The sequence below is a fragment of the Megalopta genalis genome, chromosome 5 (genome assembly GCF_051020955.1).
Source record: "Megalopta genalis isolate 19385.01 chromosome 5, iyMegGena1_principal, whole genome shotgun sequence".
Classification (NCBI taxonomy): domain Eukaryota; kingdom Metazoa; phylum Arthropoda; class Insecta; order Hymenoptera; family Halictidae; genus Megalopta; species Megalopta genalis.
In genome coordinates, this window is record NC_135017.1 from 15,963,063 (window position 1) to 15,983,229 (window position 20,167).

The 20,167-nt window shown below is 38.8% G+C and overlaps 3 protein-coding genes across 8 annotated transcripts; 1 reads left to right on the forward strand and 2 right to left on the reverse strand.

Annotated features, from left to right (window-relative positions):
• Positions 1-83: 83 nt before the first annotated feature.
• Pfdn1 (prefoldin subunit 1) lies at positions 84-1,157 on the reverse strand. Of its 3 annotated transcripts, none has more exons than XM_033481701.2 (3): positions 1,057-1,157; positions 810-897; positions 84-634 (listed from the first exon to the last, which is right to left on the reverse strand). In XM_033481701.2, the coding sequence occupies exon 3, from the start codon at positions 624-626 to the stop codon at positions 246-248; it is 381 nt and encodes a 126-aa protein (XP_033337592.1). In that variant the 5' UTR covers positions 627-634; positions 810-897; positions 1,057-1,157; the 3' UTR covers positions 84-245. The 3 variants fall into 3 exon arrangements, with proteins under 3 accessions (XP_033337592.1, XP_033337591.1, XP_033337593.1); XM_033481700.2 differs by lacking the exon at positions 1,057-1,157 and adding an exon at positions 975-1,040; XM_033481702.2 differs by lacking the exon at positions 1,057-1,157 and having other exon boundaries at positions 717-1,050.
• LOC117226915 (nardilysin) lies at positions 1,151-7,080 on the forward strand. 3 transcript variants are annotated; one of them, XM_033481697.2, is made up of 16 exons: positions 1,151-1,267; positions 1,989-2,055; positions 2,370-2,609; positions 2,686-2,774; positions 2,861-3,054; positions 3,152-3,265; positions 3,338-3,533; positions 3,594-3,799; positions 3,866-4,036; positions 4,132-4,475; positions 4,546-5,046; positions 5,122-5,272; positions 5,358-5,491; positions 5,580-5,958; positions 6,035-6,545; positions 6,636-7,080. In XM_033481697.2, the coding sequence occupies exons 3-16, from the start codon at positions 2,494-2,496 to the stop codon at positions 6,794-6,796; spliced, it is 3,267 nt and encodes a 1,088-aa protein (XP_033337588.2). In that variant the 5' UTR covers positions 1,151-1,267; positions 1,989-2,055; positions 2,370-2,493; the 3' UTR covers positions 6,797-7,080. The 3 variants fall into 3 exon arrangements, with proteins under 3 accessions (XP_033337588.2, XP_033337587.2, XP_033337585.2); XM_033481696.2 differs by lacking the exons at positions 1,151-1,267; positions 1,989-2,055 and adding an exon at positions 2,082-2,300; XM_033481694.2 differs by lacking the exons at positions 1,151-1,267; positions 1,989-2,055 and having other exon boundaries at positions 2,082-2,609.
• LOC117226922 (constitutive coactivator of PPAR-gamma-like protein 1 homolog) lies at positions 6,998-19,698 on the reverse strand. 2 transcript variants are annotated; one of them, XR_004491935.2, is made up of 17 exons: positions 19,562-19,698; positions 18,470-18,851; positions 18,227-18,399; positions 18,034-18,147; positions 17,813-17,959; positions 17,357-17,732; positions 17,009-17,269; positions 16,563-16,943; positions 16,352-16,490; positions 16,134-16,259; positions 15,946-16,063; positions 15,578-15,878; positions 15,111-15,355; positions 14,822-14,950; positions 14,641-14,741; positions 13,394-14,565; positions 6,998-12,005 (listed from the first exon to the last, which is right to left on the reverse strand). XR_004491935.2 is itself a non-coding variant. In XM_033481715.2 (16 exons), exons 2-16 carry the CDS (start codon positions 18,675-18,677, stop codon positions 14,412-14,414), a joined length of 2,973 nt encoding a protein of 990 aa, XP_033337606.1. In that variant the 5' UTR covers positions 18,678-18,851; positions 19,562-19,698; the 3' UTR covers positions 6,998-14,411. The 2 variants fall into 2 exon arrangements, 1 of the variants encoding a protein (XP_033337606.1); XM_033481715.2 differs by having other exon boundaries at positions 6,998-14,565.
• Positions 19,699-20,167: the final 469 nt, after the last annotated feature.

The window sequence follows — 20,167 nt, forward strand, 5'->3', positions numbered from 1 at the left end:
TTGTTTTGTTTCATTTTGAACCGTTTATAGTATTCATACGACTAAATAGGGGGGGGGGGGGAGGGACATTATCAATGTCCACGTTTCGATAGAGGGTTATTTTATTTCTTATATTTCAAATTATATAAAACCAACGATGAAATTACAATTAGCGAGGTGATGAAAGAAAGCACAGACATATCGTGAGTTGTCTTCGAAATAAATAACGATAGAACAGAGTTTCACTCTCCCCAAGAAACCGATTATTATCCGGACGTATCTTTGTTCTGTTTCTGATGGATCATTTCTCTAATATTGTTTTCACATTCTTTAAAGTTTAGCTGCAAATAGATTTTGTTGTTCACCAAGGTCTCCATTTTCTCATCTGCTGTCTTCATTTGTTTATCCAGACCCGCTTTAATGTTCTCCACATCATCTAGAAGAAACATTCTACCCACGGATTCGTACATCTTGGTATTTTCTGGATAAGAGGTTATTTCTTTGAGCGTGAGATCGGCAAATAGTTTCGATCGTTTTAATTTTTCTATCTGCATATCCGCTAATTTTAACTTCTGCGTGGTGTCGATCATTTTCTCTTGAAGCTGAGAGAACGCTTTCCTTAATCCTTCATCCGGTTCCCTTGCCATCTTCGATTCTACAATAACACCGAAAACAGGTTAGGCTATACAGGGCTCGTTAACGTTACCTGACCAACAATTAATTTCTATAATTCCTACATGTAACCGAATATAAAACGCAAATACATGTGTTCGTTGAATAAGTTTCAATATAATGTAATCAAATTAATCAAAATGATTACAAAGGAATACCTTCCACTGTTCACCAGCGTGTTTGGTCTGGCCTGGTTTGGTTGACGATGGAACTCTACGATGTCGATAGTCGATACACCACTGGTTTCTACAATTGGAAATGCAATTACAACTTATTTTATAATATACAATTGTATGAATTTTTGTGTTTTCAATGAAACACACGTTGTTGATAAATCCATAACGATTTCAACAAACTTTTAGCATGATTGTGATTTTCTAATATGTATATACGGTATGTACATACCAGACGAAACTACTGCACGTTTCTCTTCCTCTCTATGCAAGCGCTTTTATCCCCACCATTTTATGTATATCCAATCCACAGTTAATCCTGTCTGATCTTGTATCAACATCGAATGGTCAGCCAATCGGAGCAAAACAGTTTCCGTCCTCATCTTCGACTGTGCTGAACAAGTTGCGATCCAGAGTCGAGCAAGCGTTGCGACTTAGAGCTAGTACATAAGTATATACGTTTCGTTGCTACCGGCAAATTATGGTTTATTACTTAGTAATTTAGGAACGATTTCCTCATAAGAAGTGTTGGATATTCCGGCATGAATTTTCTATTGTCTTCGAACGTCCAAATAGCGCCAATCTGTGCAGCGGAGAAACACTCAAACTATTTGTCAAATTACCGACAGTTGATTTTTGTTAATAGTTTAAACGTTTTGTCACTATCCAAATTGGCGCTGTACCGACCCCAAAGTCAATTTCGAGATGTCGCCACTGGAGAAAGCCACTTTTAAAAACGGCGCTATTTTTAAATATTTTTAAATGTGTGCGTTAAGATTTTTACGATGAAAAGTCATTCGAAATTGTATATCTGATCTCTAAATCTAAAAATCACAAAGATTGTGATTGCAATTCACCAGATTGTCACTATAGAAGTGACAATCAAATGGTCTAAATTCTTTTATTCTCTTATTACAATACTCTTATAGATATAATCTTGTCGATGCCTTGGTTATCCTCAAAGGATCGTCGCTAATAACCAAAGCATTTGATACGACGCTAAATACATTGAAGAAGAAAAGAAAAAATAAGGTCTCTTTATTTGTAAAATAATGTTTTGTTGAATATAATTATAGATACTTATACGCAAAAAAGTTTAAAGAATAATGTATTACTTACCTTCTTTGTTTCTATATATTTATGATCGATTTCATTTTCTGTTAGCTTTAGAAAACGATGACGTCTCGGTCTCGGGTACGAGCATACGAGCAGCATCATACTACATATGTGTGTATGTATGTACATATATGATATGTATTACGTTGGATTCTTTCATATACAACATAGATTCCTACATAGAACGATCATATTGTCGTATAATCTTACGTTTCGCTGGTTAAACTTCCATGATTATTTCATGGGGGTATTCATACGATAAAAGGTTGTATCAATCATTTGAAATATCCATACTACTAAATCGCAAGACATAATATAATTTTGATCGATTTGGTGGCAAATGGTAATATATTTGCAAAGGTACCGTTTTCTCAAGGTACTTCAATGTGGGATTAAACAAGCATCGAGTTTAACGATAATGCCAAATAGATATCTTCAGACACCACCCAAGAAAAAATTGAAAACAATTACGGCCACTATCAATTCAACCAATAACGTGACCATATCCAACAAACATAACCTCAACGACGCCAGCACTGTTTTTGCTGACATTATGGAAATCGAAAATCATAATGAAGACATTCTACGTGGCGTAGCAACGATGTCGTCAATTAAAGTCACCTATCTGGACGTACCTGTTAAATCAGAAAATGATAAAAAAGATTACAGGTGATGGGTGGGATATAATCAGCATACAACTGTTTTTTCTATTCATTTAGACATCATTTTTTTTCATTTTGTTTAGGGTGATCCAACTGGAAAATGGTTTGATAGCCTTGTTGATTTCGGATATGCATACTCCAGATTCTCAAGACTGCAGCAGTGACATAAAAGGTAACATATTATTCGACATCAATTGATAGTTTTTACTCCTTTTGTACATTTGTAATGTCAACCATAATAATTCAATTAATTATCAGTGAATGCAATACCTAGCGACAGTGAGGGCGAAGAAGATGAAGAAGATGAAGAAGATGAAGACGACGAAGAAGATGAAGAAGATGAGGAGACTAACTGCGAGGAAGACGAAGAAGATGAACATTCGGAAGACGATGGATCGGATAAAAAGGATTTATCTACTCATAAAAAACGGCTGAAGAGAGAAGAGAGACTGGTATTTTTGATCAAATCGCATAACTTCGTGTTTGTATAATGTAATTATGTAAATTGTTTATATTCTTAGCGTGCATCTATGCGTATTTCTTTTATAGGCTGCTTGTGGTTTATCCGTGGGTGTAGGAAGCTTCAGCGATCCTCCGGAAATTCCTGGTCTTGCGCATTTTTTAGAGCATATGGTCTTTATGGGATCCAAAAAGTATCCTCAGGTACCGATTTCAAACATGATTTCGAAGCATTTGATTTCTACATTAATCTTTTAATATTCGATGATTTTATAGGAGAATGATTTTGATGCATTTATCGAGAAAAGGGGAGGTTCGGACAATGCTTCTACCGATTGCGAATTAACAACATTCTACTTTGCGATACAAGAGAAGCATCTTTTATCTGCTCTCGACCGATTTGCTCAATTTTTTATCGAACCTTTGATGAAAAAGGATGCTATAAACAGAGAACGAGAAACCGTAGAAAGCGGTACGTAGCCACGTGACAAGGAAAAATGATGTGAAATAAAATGAAATCTATTCTACACAGAATTCCAAATGGCCTTACCTTCCGACGTATGCCGAACAGAGCAAATGTTTTGTAGCTTTGCAAAACCAGGCCATCCGGCAACAAAATTCATGTGGGGCAATCTGATAACATTGCGCGACAATGTAGACGATGAGAAGTTGTACGAGGAGCTACACAAGTTCAGGGGACGCCACTATAGTGCTCATAGAATGAAACTTGTCGTGCAAGTGAATAGATTTTCTAAATTTTCACTCCCATTTTGAAGAAATAAAATATCTTGTGAATTTTCACAGGCTAAACTGTCATTGGACGTGTTGGAAGATTATGTAAAACAATGTTTTTCGAATATACCGAATAATGGATTACCCTCGAACGATTTTACAGCATTCAAAGGAGTAAATTCCTTCGATACACCGAGTTTTCGAAGAATTTATAAAATTAAGCCTGTGAAAGACGTTTGCAAGGTACCGATGATCCTGCTTTCGATCGGTATCTTAATTCTAATAATAATAAATAATCCCTGGTGACTTAATTTCCAACTAGCTTTGATGTTCTACAGGTGGAATTAACGTGGGTAATGCCACCGTTGCACGACATGTACAAAAGTAAACCACACGAGTACGTGTCGCAAGTGATCGGACATAAAGGAAAAGGCTCTCTGATGAGTTACTTAAAGAAAAAGATGTGGTGTCTGAACATTTGCAGCGAAGTGGAGGAAAGTGGTTTCGAGCACAGTTCTATGTATTTGTTGTTCGGTTTGTCGCTCAAGTTGACCGAGCAGGGATGCGAGCATCTGCAGGAAGTACTGAACGCTGTGTTCTCCTATATTAATATGGTGCGTAGGGAAGGACCTCAAAAACGAATGTACGACGAGATGCATAAGATAAGAGAAATGAGTTTCAGGTGAATAACTGCCAAGGATAGATCGGCATCTGCTCGAAGTGCCAAGTCAGATACTTAATATTGCTTTTAGATACGAAGACGAAGAACCACCAGCCGTTAATGTGGTAGATTTATGCGAGAACATGCATTATTATCCGCCTCGAGACTATATAACCGGTAACAATTTGTATTTTGAATACAAACCCGAAGCTATACAAGCGTGCATGAATTATTTGACTCCGGACGACGTGAACATAATAATTTTTGATAAGAAATTCAACGACGAAGAATTTGAGAAAATCGAGCCGTGGTTCAAAACCAAATACACCGATACAGAGATACCGGAAGAATGGATAGAGTGTTGGCGCACCATAGACCCATTCCCCGAGTTTCATTTAGCACTGCCAAATATTTTCCTTATCGACGATTTCAGTCTCGTACCCCTGCCAGCAGAGGTTCCCAAATACCCCACAAAAATCTATACGGATCAAGTGAGCGAAATCTGGTACCGGCCCGATCCTAGATTTCGATTGCCCGAATGCTACATGAATTTTTATATTATATCACCCGTAGGAACATACTCGCCCAAGAGGTGAGCTTTTACAACTGTAAATGTCGTTCGAACAACATTCTTCGTTTGTTCAGAATTACGGTTTTCAATTTACAGCGCTGCCATGATGGACTTGTTTGTTTCGATATTGGGACAATTAATGACAGAACAACTGTATCCCGCGATTGGCGTAAACTTAAATTATGAAATCTACACGAGAGACAAAGGAATCGTTTTGAAAGTGAGTGGATTCAATCAAAAAGTGCCGGTGAGTAGTACGAGGGAAATACGGTTTGCTACGTAGTTTGCGTACAGTCGTGTATTTTTCTTCTTGTAAACTGTCCGGTTTTCAGTTAGTGTTATTCACCATTGCAAGGTATATTGCCGAATATTCGACGCTGATAACGGAAGAATTATTCAACGTTATGAAGAAAGAAGTAATTAAAGGCTATTACAATAAATTCTTGCGGCCGAACGAGCTAGTGGAGTATGCGATAAATCATGTGTTTTCTAATACGTAAAAGCTGCCTAGGATCCTGCTATATATGGCTGTACTTTTATGATTTATATTTCAGCGACGTGAGGCTGTCTATTTTGCTGCTGGTTCATTGGTCAATGAATACCAGACATATGGCTATCAGCGACGTCGAGTTTCAAGAGTTCAAACATTTCGCCGAGCACTTGACCGACCACATTTACATCCAAAGCCTGGTGCAGGGAAACATGAGCAAGGACGAGGTTGTCAAGAATGTGAACAATTTCGTTGGAATACTGAAATGCGGACCTTTACTGCCCAACACTATGCCACAGATCAGGGTCACCCAAATACCCGTGGGCTCTCACTATTGTATAGTAAGGAACTTTAATAAGACCGATGTGAACTCTGTCGTGACAAATTATTATCAGTCTGGTGTAACATCCACGCAATTATCAGTGATAATTGAACTTCTGATTGTAAGTCCAGATGATCTATCGGCGCTTAAAGATTCTGATTTTGCGAACACTAATTTGCTTTCGCGTTTCCGATCAGACGATCATGGAGGAACCGCTGTTTCATCGGCTGAGAACCGAAGAACAACTCGGCTACGGCATCTTCTGTCTCGACACGGATACTTTCGGCATTCTCAGCTATTCCATTACGGTCTGTTCCCAAGCGGATAAGTACTCTACGGAATACGTGGACGGCAGGATCGAGGCTTTTTTAAAAGCCTTCAAAAAGATTCTGGACACGATGACACCGAAGGAGTTCGATACCGTGAAAGAAGCATTCACCAAGCAGAAGCAGTGCGCCGACATTAGCTTAGAGGAAGAAGTTAACAGAAATTGGTCAGAGATCGCGACGGGCGACTACATGTTCGATAGAATCGAAAGACAGATAGTCGCGATAGAGGACATCGAAATCGAACAACTCAGAGAATGGATCAATTGCCATACGATCGATGGCAGTAATTTTAGAAAGCTGAGCGTTCACGTGGTTGGAACCTCGAAGACCGAAAATGAAAGCAACGGGATTGTTCGCTCGCGTGACAGAAAAGAAAACGGTAAGCCGAGATAGTTTTTGTTTTCGTTTTGTCTTTTTAGTAAAGCTTACATCCAAAATTCAAATTTAAACCAACGCGCTTCTTTTCCAGCCGATCCAGAGATGGAAAAAACCGAAAACGTAAAGTACCCGCTCAGTTATATTCTCCGACCGGAGTGTGAGAATGACACATGTCCAATGAATTACATTACCGACATACAGGAATATAAAAGCCGACTGTACAGTTACCCTATACGGTATGGTGTCTCGTGATACGAAACACCACTGAATTTAATATACGTGTATACAAAGAGACATGTTTATCGAATTTGTTCATAGTAAGAGCGCGAGGGTATTGCGAACTGTTGTATGTCGATGCAATTGTATACAGTTAAGCTTCTAGGGAAAGATGGTTGGAGAATGTAGAATGTTAAAGAGACGAAACCATGATGATGAAACAGGAGCAAGATCATGTTTATCTGTTTTTTATGTAGTTCTTTTAATCGTATTCAAGACATGACAACACGTTTCAATAAATCATTGTTAACTTCTGAAAATATCAGCCAACCTTCTCCGAGAACCTCTCACACGAACAGCTTTCTTACAAAATTTCACTGAAAGTTTGTTTCCTTTACTTCAAATTATGCAGTGTACTGCAAAGCGTTTTTCCGTTTAACAGATGATCTTTGAAACCTTCACTGCGCGTTACCTTGCATCTATGCGTCTAATCGCGTTTCTTTTGTTTTTCTTTCTTCATACGTGAAAGAACAAAGGTAAATAAATAAATAAATATATATATATATATATATATATATATATATACATACATATTATATATTTATATATTATATATAGATTTTTAAAAGAAACAAACTTAAACCATCTGTCATTGGAGAAGCTTCTCTGCTCGTTCGAGACAAAACAAGGAAAAGATTCCTATCTCATTTCCCGGTGGTGCACACGGTTTCCCTTTATGCTTTCTTATTCTTCTGTGTGTGTGATTGGAAAATAAAATGTCATTCAGTCAGCAGAGTGGTAGCATTCCAAACAACAGATTCACACGCAAAAATATGTCGATGAAATTTGAATACTCTAAATTGTTTACAACATCCATTAGAAGTGCATTTTGCATTTAATATTTCGAATAATTATTGAATATATTGGTTTCTTTTCGTTTGTAGTATTATAGAGAGTTGCCACTACATTTATATAATGATTACCTCCTACGTTCCAAATATGTATCTGTTTTAAAAGTACCTTTAAATGTGACGCTTTTTGTTGTTGTTAGATTTATAATAAAGTCTCGGTTGTCTCGTGTTCTCGTCAGCACTGATTCTTCCGTTTTCATATCGATGTTAATTTTTCTATTTCTCCGAACTTACACGGTTTTTCGTTCTATCCTCTAAACTCTAAAGCGGCGTTCTCGACGACATACGAAATCGTTTTCGATTCTGTTTTCTTTCCATTTTTGTTAAACCATGAACAATTTGATACGGTTTTCGCAAATGCTACCGTCTTCATTTCTTTCTTTCTTTCCTTTCTTCAAACTTTCGCATCTTTATCAACCCGTTCGTTTAATTAGCTCTTTTATTCCAGTTTACCAGAACCAGCAAAAGCATAGAATCAGCTCTGTTTTCGACACTAGACACGAATGGGGGGGGGGGGGGTACATGTTACACAACAGTAAGTTACAAGGTAGAATAATCCAACAGGAATACATCGATGTGACTGTGACTGTGACTGTGACTGTGACTGTGTCTGTCTGTCTGTCTGTCCCTATGTATGTGCACGCGCGTTTTTATCTGTGCATCAGAGGAAAATGCGGGGTCCGAAATGGGTCGGTTGTTTACACCTCTAAAGAAGTTCCTTCGATGCACCGGTTACGACACAGCTTCTGGATCGACGATCGAATAAACTAACAGAGCTGTTCGTTCATCCGCATTTCCTGTTTGTTCTAATTGCGATATATCGGGTGTACCAACGGCGACGAAACGTTTCTTATCACGGGAATCAGGTCGCAGCGTTTTTACAGGTGTGTGTATTCCTCTCGGATTGTTTCATGCAACAACACGACAACCTACCGACCCATGTAGAGATTAAACTAATAGCATGATCGCTAACAACGTCGTACATCGCGCGTACAATATTCTATCGTTTCTGAAGAGCACAATCTCCATCGTTCGCACTACGTGTCTCGTTCATCGACCAGCAAACGAATTCATCTTCTCCGGACAATGACACTTGTGTCTTTTTTCAACGTAATTTCAAAAAAACTAAGAAAAGAAGAGAGAGAGACACTGAAAACGAAAACGAAAACGAAGAAAAAACGTTTCCACGACTATAAATTGTAACAATACGATTATAATGTACATTACAACGTACCCTCTGTACGCAGTTTGTATTTTTTTTTTTAACGATAGAGTCACATTCCCTTATCTCATCGTTTTATCCTTTAGCTATGAAAAATAATAGCAGAATATGCATGTGTGTGTGTGGGTGTGTGTTATCGTAATATTTAGTAAGAATATATAAGAACGGGGCCCACATACGTTCGTAGCTACATCGATAAATGTTACGTTCTTTTTATTTTCTTTTAATTCTTACGTCATCTTTTTTTGTTTTTTTTGTTTTTCACTTTATTAGTTAGTTTTTTTGTTCTTTTATTTCATTATTTATTCGTTATTTATTTTACTGTCTTTGCTACCGTAGTTTTAATGTATCTCGTTTATAGGTATGCAAGCGAAGAAACTATGGTAAATGAGAAACTTAAAATTTACATGTTCGAGCATTATGCAACGACTCGTTATCCCTTTTGTCGTTCTCTATGCACCTCTCGTCGCTTTCCAGAAGAGAAATCAGAAGAAGCATCGAACGTTTTCTTTAATGCCCATTAGTTGCTTGCTTCTGTGGAGGATTACGGGCGAAACAATAATTGTGAACGCGTTTACGCAAATGGCACCCGTCATCCTGATCTCCTTACATTCCTTTCTTTCTCTCTGCCTCTTCTTCTTTTTCTTCTCATTCGCTTTCTTCGCTCTTTCTCCCTATCTTATCATGCTTATGGTCTACGCAGCCACACCATTCAAAACAAATCATCGAAATCAAATGATCCGCTCGATTTTCTTCTATAGATCTTTTTATAAATATATTCCTTCTATGTGTATATACATATGATCATTGTGTGATTCGTCGCGAAAGTACTCAAAACTTTAGCACAAATGCGATTACAAAATCAAACGGTGAACAAAATGTCGAATAACAACAATGGTAAGACATGGAAGAAACGAATAGCTAAATAATAAGTGGAATAACAAGGCGGAATCGAACGACAAAATAGCGAGGCAGTTTTACATTTGTTAATTGCTAATTAATTGTACGTCCGGTGAGGAACGATTCGCGTTTCCATGAACAATGCTGTGACAGTATCGATTTGCGAATGAAAGAGTAACAGCGATGGAATAACTTTGAGAAGAAATCAAAATTAACATAAGAAACAGAAACGAAAGAGAACGGTCCATCGTTGTTTGGAAACTGATTTGCGAAAAGAAGAAAACAGAAAGAAAAGCGATACCGCTCCGATTGGCGGTATGCGGTATTGCCTCTCTTATTTCTCGCTTATACAACAAGCGTTTATCTATAGCTCGGTTCCAGTTTTCAGTATCGTTTACGTATACAGAGTGCGTGGAGTTTAGCGGCACATCAGAACTTTCAAATACAATAATATTCGCCTTTTCTGTTTGTTTCTTTTACGACACAGCAATCGCGTGAACAGATCGTTTGGATTAAAATGAGTTTATCTTCTAAAAGTACACAAGAGAGTTTATTCCTCGGATGAGTTGATCCTCGTGGGCCCCTATACTTTTCCATTATTCGTTTACTTTTATCCGTTACGGTTCATATATCCGATTTTACTGTTTTTCTTCATCGTTCCCTACTTATTACAACAAAAGGCAGGCAAGACAAGCATAGGTAGATAGGTAGGTAGGTAGGTAGTAGGTAGGTAGTAGGTAGGTAGTAGGCAGGTAGGTAGGCAGGCAGGCAGGCACGAGTCTGGCGCGTGCGCTCTTTCTTTATCGTCGATCGTATTACACACAACTTTTCATATACTTTTATTTCTCATCTTTATTCGCCATACACTACCATTTGCCTTGTTTCTCTGTTTACGATACTTCTCCGTTGTTCCATTAAATGCGGATTTCATTACTTGAGACGCAGCTTTATTTTTTCGCTTTCATTCGTTCACATTTCTCCCGTTTTGCTTTGTATTATGTCCATGTATTGCTTGTTCGCTTCATTTACTTATTATCAATACTATTTATCATCATTATTATTATTATTATTATTATCATTATGAAATTATTCCTTGTTTGCACATACGTTAATCGCGTTGCTCGTATCGGTGCAGAGGCAACTGATCGTCTTGTGTACATTCTCACGTGTTTGTGTCATACCTTTTTAGTTTTCGCATCTTTCGCCTCCATCATCGTGATTTTTATTATGTACACGTCTTCTGGCATACATATTTTTGTTTTGTTCAATGTTCGATCCGATCGTCGTTCCTCAGAAAGAAAATCTTTTAGCATCATACGAAAGTGTATAGTGGGCGTTTTTACATTTACTTTCGAATATGTTTTTCGTTCGTTCGTCCGTTCTGTTGGATCTGAAAACTGTATGTTTCTAGATTTCTAGATATACAATATGCCATCGTAAATAAGCTGACCTTTAGTTTCCTTTATCGATCGTTTAAAGTAGATGCACATGACGACGTCTGTTTCTCGAATATTTCTACTTGCACACGTATACACGCAAAAAAACAACGTGTGGGGTACATGAGCATGTATATGTATGTATTTACGTATGCATATACATACATATACATATATATGTATATATATGTATATGTATATATCTCTTTTTCTTCAATTGAAAATCTTGGAACGATAGCGAGTCGTTTATCTGTGAACAAACAGTTCGTCCGTTCACGGAACCTCGTTTCCTTGAATCCTTTAAATTCGAAAATTCTACTTGGAGCAATCTTCGACTTTTTCGAATTACATCTGGGAAAATTGTTTATTATACGTTTAAGCTCTCGCATCGAACCTGACACAATGTCCACGTGTTCTTCCTCTTCGTCTTTATTTTTTCTGCTATCATTCAAATCATATTTGTTAATCGTTTCTTGTTTCGACTAAATTTTTTCATTCGCCAAGCAACTCAATGTCTCTGAGAACTCCAGAGACACAGATGAATTAATGAGATTTTTCATGTGTTTTCCTATTAGCTTCAACATACCATCATCGTCTAAAGCACTTTCATTCTTCTACCTTCTCTCCCTCTTTCTTTCTTTCTCTCTCTCTCTCTCTCTTTCTCTCTGTGATCTTACTTGTTTAATGTCCTTTCACTCTCAGAGAGGCTCGTTTAACCATCACTCAAATTATATAAAGTTTCTCATTGTCTTAATGCATTTTACGCAATAACAAATCTACAAAAATATAACATTTTTTATTCTTATCTCTCGTTATATTATCTCAATAAATGGGTTTCTCTCTCTTTCTTTCGTTCGCTCGTCTCTCTTACTCGCCTTTCAATTATCTCTGCACGCTCAAGACCCATTCTATTTGCCTCGAGACTTCCGCTCTCTCTCTCTCTCTCTCTCTTTCTCTCTCTCTCTCTCTCCCTTTAATAATCGTGTTCTGTCGTGCTGTCTTGTTTCTCCGTTTTTTACACGTTCTTCGGCATATCATACTTGACAGATATAATCCATTCACCAATGATCTTTGGTAGAAAGTCTTTCCGACTATTCTACGCTATAAATAGCATTTCTTGTTTGTTTCTCGTTTTAACATAATCATTCCCTATCCCTGTTATCGCGGCAAGCGCGCAACACGAATGCGCTTTTATGTACACCAATCACACTGTGTGTCACTTCTAAAGTAACTATTCGTATGTACAATTAAACAGTGGATATACATCTCTTAAAATATGCTACACGAGGACGCAAACATCTTTAAAAGTCTGACTTCTTTCGAACACCAACGAGCAAAAGCCAAAAAGAAAAAGAAACGTCGGTCGTTCTATAAATATGTTTACAAAGAAATCCCAACTTTCCGTTCTCTCTTTTCCAGCATTCTCAGAGTTAACAAAATTTCAAATCACAAAACCACGCCTCAAATGATAGAATTTCAAATTTGCGACGGCATTGTAGCATATTTTCGAAGCGAAACCAGGGCATACCGTGAGCATAGATTCTCCTCTGCTTCTTTTCATTTTTTTCTCTTTCTTTTATCTACGTTTTCGCGGTAAACCCCGAGAGATCACGATTACAAGTATCGTGCAAAAATTGGTATTTCAATCCGATGTCGCATACACACAACGCATTCTTCTTTCCTTTGATGCAACAGCAAATAAATATATATTTCTAAGGTGCTGTGTGCACGCGCGCGCTCGCACAAACTTCCCATTTGCGATCGCACCGATGCGCGCGTCCACACAGTACCAACATTCTTCAACATGCCCACGATCTTCTATATACATTTTTGTGGATTTTCTCTAAATAATTTTACTCATAATCTCTCCTTGCACGCAATTATATCATTCTCACTAACCGCACAGCGATTCGCAAATGAACACTCACTCTACATTCAACAGCTTTTCTCTCTCTCTCTCTCTCTCTCTCTCTCTCTCTCTCTCTCTCACACTCACTCACACACTCACACACTCACTCTCTCGCAGAATATTAGTCTCGCTCGTATTTTCTATACACAAGTCATGCGCATACTCCCGCTCATCGAGCATTCACAGCTTATACAGATATATTATGCTATATATTGGAAACCTCTAATCTAAATCATATATAAATATATATTTTACCTATATGAAAAGCGTCAGTCTCCATTTGCTAATGAACGTCTCAGTATTCTATCCCGCGTGTTTTCCGTCGTCCAGGAACAACAAGAAAACCATCACTCGATCCTATCCCCATTGTAAAACAACGATGTCTCCGTCCGGTTTTGCATTGGATCGAAGTACTGAGACCGTCAATGCGAGCATTTCATATAATACCGGAAAATATATATTTTCATTGTAAAAAAAATAATCACACTTCTTAAGAATTAAATACTTATTAGCAGCTGACGACGACTTGTTCTCGTGTAGTAAAATTAGCGCACGCGTACACTAATCAGTCGAGTTCTCATTCCATTGGTGATTTCCGAGCGCGCAGTGTACGTTGAAACAACGCTCATCTAGCACAAGCACGATTTTATCGTTTCTCTTTTCTAAATCTTTTTTTCGTTATATTATTAACCGTTTTCTCTCAACCTTTTTACTGTTTTTTTTTTTAATCGTGTTTTCTTTTATCTTGTTGTTGTTTCTTTGTTTCGCATTTTTGTATCTTACGCATTGAATGGTACGTTTTGGCAGTGAGGACATCGTATTGTGTACGTCGGAAACGGGTCTCTATCCTGTGTATGTGTGTGTTACATAGTCTCTTGACATCGTTAACGTTAACCGATGACTTGTCTCCTATATTAGTTTAATTAGTTTTGGCCCCATCAGAGCTTTAGACATTATCGAGTGATTCTGCGCGCGGACATTTGAAAGGTCTCTCTGGGCACCGTTGTGCATTATAGCAATCTACTATTATCTCTCCGTCTCCGAACTAGACGTACGCACCCACAACAATAACAGTTCATCTCACCTTTTCGCACGAAAGGAGGATGAAAAATGTACATCGGGCTTGACTCTTCTGCCGGTTAAAATTGTAGCGTTCAAATGTCGTATGCCGCACAATCACCTCGTTACACATATTATAAGATTTTTGATTGCAGTCTTAAGTCATATCCGGGAGTGTCTAAAAGTCGATAAAAAGTCATGTATATATAAATACCTAATTCTCAGCAGCAACTGGAGCAGCGACCGAACCAACGAGAGAAGCGTCTCCTTGGCCTTTCTCTATCCCTTTGCCATTCTCGACGGCATCTTCGAATTGGCCTGGCACCGGCAGTGTCTCCTTTGTTGCATTCGTGCTCGGAATCGTGTCACTGTTCGGAAGTACAATCATACTCGTCAGAGCGGCTGTCCCGACGATGTAAACTCAAACCAGAGCAACGACTTACTTGTAATCGGTTATTCCATCGACACCGTTACCTCGTCCCTTGCTGTCTTTTTTCTCGCACTCCTTGCTCTTCTTCACGGTGGTCTTCTTCTTTCCAGTTGCCTAAAAATCGATCTCGATTAATAACTGAAACAGTTGAATACTTATTTTTCCATAGAATGATCTACAGTTGTCGCGTTTACCTTCATTTGGGTCTTTTTCCCACGTCCCGCTATTTGCGTGCGATTGTTTCCACGCGTTGGAAACGTTGCTCGAGCCATGGGAGTGAACCCACGTGGAAGACCGTATTTCAGCCCGCCAATCGATGTTATCTAAAACGTATGTCTCGGTAACAATAGGTTACGAAGCATCTCGTTACAAGTTAGAAAAGCTTGCCGCTAAGCGATAGCTTCCAGTGAATATGGATGAACGAGGAATACACAATGAACGTTTCGCGGTTTTGCTACTATTGCTTCTCACAGGATATTCTACCTGCGGTGGAAGTCGTCCACGAGGATGACCTTGCAACGGTTGAGGCAAACGTCCGGGTTGTCCATAGTTGGGGCCCCATTGACCGACGACAACTCCAGCAATTTCTAATTGACCGCCGCGCGACGGTATAGGACGACGCATCAATCCGCGTTGAGGCATCGTCGCGCTTCCACGGCCACGCATCAAACTGTCGTTAATTGTACAATTGGCGCCTAAAATATTCTGGGGCACCGACCCGCGAATACCTGGGAAAATTCGTTTATGGTCAACCGCGAACATACTATGGGAACGAAACGAAAGTTGTATCAGCTTTGAGATTCGAAGCCTAAGTACCAAAAAGCAACACAATCGAATCTATTCTTCTTCCATTCCTCCGAAAACATGCCATTAGGAGAGCGTACACGGTATGTCGAATGAACCTGTCTCAATATCTGAAATCTATGAAAGATAAGCTGATCGGGAATTACCTGGGGCAACGGGGATGGGTGGCCTTGCAAAAACAACATTGATACCCTCCAGTACAGCTTTCCTCATTCGATCAACTTTCACAACACGTTCTACGTGACCACTGCAGAGTTCCAGTAAGTTTTTCGCTATCGTAGCACGGGCTAATGTGTGGTGAAATAATTTACCGTCGAAATATAACCATGGGCAACACATTAACCATGGAATTGGCGCGCCACAAGCATCGTTAGCCAAGAGAGCGGTCTCAACGCCAGCCATAAATAATGTAGCTAACTGTACCCCGCGAGATGTCACTAAAGGAAGCTGCAGAGACGAACTTGATCAGTAATTCATTCGATGGAACTGATGTACGTGTGTGTATTCTCGATACCTGAAGATCTTGCAAATACTGAGCGTTCATGAGTTCGGGCGAAAATGCTTGCGCAATGAAAGCGTCTAGTTCCTGACGACGTAGGATCTTGATTATATCCGAGAATGACATGATGTATCTGGAAGAGGAGCGCGGCCACGTTAAAAGAACTTACAACCTTCCCACAAATGGAACATTCGAATAATTACCTCAATACACAAGCCATCACTAACAAGTGTTGAGGTACATAGGTGGTATTTAACATGAGAGGTGTGTCAGACCTCATACAGGTCAAGAATCCTCGCAGACGACGGCGTTTATCATCTATACCTGTGCTGAAGGATGCAACGCATAATTTTCTTCGTGTCCACTTCGCTAAACATTCGATCGACGCTTAACAACAGCGATGAAGATAAAAGTCTCTCACCCAAACCACAAACGTTGAATCGTAGGGACGCCCCAACCTATTTGTTCTGCCTTCACCAATTCTGGGACTTGGTACGGATTCGACTTGGACCATACCCATTCTTTTATAATAACATCTGGGACTTCGATCTTTTCGCTATCTACGGAAGAAACCAATAGAATGCGATAACGACTTTGACGACACGATTGATAAAAACAATTATTATACTTACCACCTTTCTCTTTACTTTTAGCAGCCAAGTACATTCGGTGATGAAGATTAAACAATATAGCGTACACCATCTGCCGAACGGGTCTGTAAATGAGATGAATAGATGGAAATTCACGGTGATTTTCGTCCTCCAGAAGAACCGGTAACTTGATCTCGCCGGCGATAAGAATCTGATAGATATGAGGGGACATTAATCCGTTCTGGTGTCTCTCGGATACGGTGCGCATCACTTCCGGCACCGTGGTCGGAATACTAGTTGTCTTCTCTGCTTGCCTAGCAGAATCAGCCGTTGCGTGAGATGGAGAAGTGGCGGAAGAACTGCTACTCGAACTCGACGAACTAATTAGAAGGTTATGGGTACCGTTTACGGCATGTCCATTACCTAAATAGCATTTCACCGCATTACTTCACCGAATTCATTTGCTAAATTACTTTTGCTATTCTTACTTTGTTCCACTTCATCCACTCTAATATTATCGGCATCTCCATGACCCTGAATACCGGGCGGGTCTATTACAATTTGTGGAGCAGACTTTGCGTTAGCTGTCGCTTGTTTGTACGCATTTAGACTCTCACGTTCGCTCTCCACAGTTTCGGACGCGAACTTCGACGTCTCCAAATTGGTATCGGCATCCGAAGTTACAGGCGTTTCAATTGAATTTGACGTTGGCGTCTGTATCGTGTTCTGTTTCGAGTCCAATTTAAGCACTGAAACAGTCGTTAGTTTTTTAACCCAGGGATACTGTACGATAGAAGCATGACTAGACTACATGGAATCGGAATGAAATTACTTACGTTTGTTTAGTTTCTCCAGTTTGTAATGCAAAAACCCATCTTTGGTTCCATTTATGTAGTACTGAACGGACTGTCGCAATTTCGAACACCTTGAATCCAACAAAGTTCCAAACACTTTTTGCGCCACCACATCCAGTTCAACGGATGGAAGGTCTTTAACGAAACTGGCGATTGCTTTTATCGTAAGTTCGTTTTTATCCGCATTTACTTTGTTTAAATTAGTGTTGAGATTGAGTTTCTTATAAAAATCAGCCAAATCTTGCTCAGTCAAGATATAATTTCCGAGTAGAGCAGCTAACAAGCACAATCTATCGGATGGTATATTCAGTGCTTTCAGAAGTTCAGGAAGTACGTATTCCTTTGTATCGAGGGAACCCTTGAATAAAAATATTAAATTTCATTTAATTTTGCATACGCAAAGTCACCGACCAGCTTTCCGATGGGCCGTGGGTATACCTTGTACGTAAGTTTCAGCTGTTCGGACGAAAAATATCGTGGAGGATCAAACGCTGCGTACTCTGCGTCGTCAGCAATTAAACCGTTGAAATTATTTTCTCGACAATAAGCAATTACTTCTTGATGGTGGTCATCCATACTGCATAACTGTTTCGATAATAAAATAAACGATACACTGCTAAACCAGAAAATCACGATACGCATCAAGTAATTTTACTTACAACTGTAACATTTAAATGTCTCAGAGCCATTCGTAGACTGGTTCGTAAACAAACTGGCGGAGTCCACCATATTTTTGGCGGTGGAGTACCCTTTGTTGAAATGTGTTTCAATACCTGTAAAAATGATTGCCTTAGACTATACAGATTTTATAGAAATTCTATTGTATTTTACAGAAATAAAAGAACAGCTTACATTGTTCACTTTTATCCTAACTTGTAATTGATTCTGTATCCAGTCTGCACGTCGAGGAGATTCAAAACATCCGTTGAAGAATACAGCTAATTCCAAGCTTGATATTTCTGTTGCCTCTATGAGGACTGCTAGAAACTGTAGCATTCGATTCCATTGTCCTCCGCAAGTCCAATCTGAATTTTCGAATGCTCGTTAATACTTGTTTACATTAAAATACTATTATGAACAGGAGGGAACATGTACCTGAGAAATAGCCGCCGTATAATCTATCCAAACAGCATTCCCCATCAAGAACTAACCTCAACTTCTCGGTATATAATCGTTGCTCTCTACCAATACGATTGTGCTGCCTTCGTACAATGGCACGCGCAATTTTTAATAGATCAACTGGTACAGATCCCCCTTGTATATAGTTGCTATCCAAAAAGACTTGCAGATCTTGGATGCCCATTTTGATCACGATTCAATTTGTAATATAAAGTTACTACTTAAATGTTTAAGTCTTTCGTACAGTGTTACAACTTCTTTTTGCTTATTTATTAACTATAGCTGAGAGTGTTTAATATTTTGCTTCGGATACTTTTACAACTTGAAGAAATCTAATTTCAATTTCAATAATTTCAACCTGAAATAAACACCATTCGTCATTAACAAAATATATTTTTAATTTTATTTGTTAAGAGGTTCCATTTGTACAACATTCAAAATACGCATATTAAACTACTTGGTACAGTTATATCGCACGCTCTATAATGAAGAACTATGGCAAAAGAGAACCATTCGTTAACAAATCAGTGATAAAAGAAAAATCAGAAAAATGAAGCATATAATATAATATAATACAAATTCTGATAAAAAAATATGCAGATGATTTTTATCGCATGTCGAGAACATACTTTCGTTAACGTACAGTAACGCGTGGTCGAGCCGTCAAAGAGCGAACAAACACTCGAGGATCGAAAATTTGTCACATTCCGAGTAGAACTATGCCGACGCCATTTATTTTGTTTATATGTGGTGATTTGTATATCATCAGTGAGTTCTTTATCTTTGGACGGAAGAATTGATTTTGTCAAGGCTGTCGTTGATATACAGATATTATAGAGGCAGCCGGTTTCGATTAATCCCGATGTTTCTCGGAGAATTGAATGTGCTCGAAAAAGAAGGACTGCTTTATAGACCGGCATGGCGAGTAAGCTGTTCGCTGTTCAGTGAGAAACTTACGCAAAGGAATTCGCACGGTTTCGTGACCAATCTCCTTTTACAAACGACACCGCGCGAATCTCACTGGATCTGATCTGCGCGATTTTATCCGAGAAACCTAACGATACTTACGTTAAATTAGCGATAATCATCGTGGCCCCAAAGAAACACAAAACACACGGGCTTTCAGAGTTAGGTGACGTCGGATTCGAAAACGGAAATGAGCGCTCGGCCGCGCTCGGATATCTACGCCACTTGTCCCAGTTCCAACAGAATCAAGCGTTCCCACTGGTTCATCTCCCGAAACGGCAGCCATGCCGGAAACGAATAATTTTACATTATTTTGAAAATGCGAACCGTAAAAATATAAAATATTAGAAAATTATTGCAGAAATGACCCTAAAGTCACGTATGAAATATATTTTTGCAAATACATAGACCTACCTGTTAAACAATTTTCTTGAAGGAAAACCTTACAAAATCAAACAACATCTCTTCCCAGCTTTTATACGATCAATGTGCTGATACGTGTGCTACGCGCGCTTTATTTAAACTATAATTAGGCGCGTATGTCCAATAAATTTAAAAATGAAAGAGCGCATCTTTATACGAGTCGTAGTTTTGTTTCTTTATAAATCATGAAGCTACATTGTCCGACCTTTTTATGTGTGAAAATACAGAGGATCGATATACCGATAATGTTTATCACACAAAGTAATTGGCAATGTTGAAGTACAC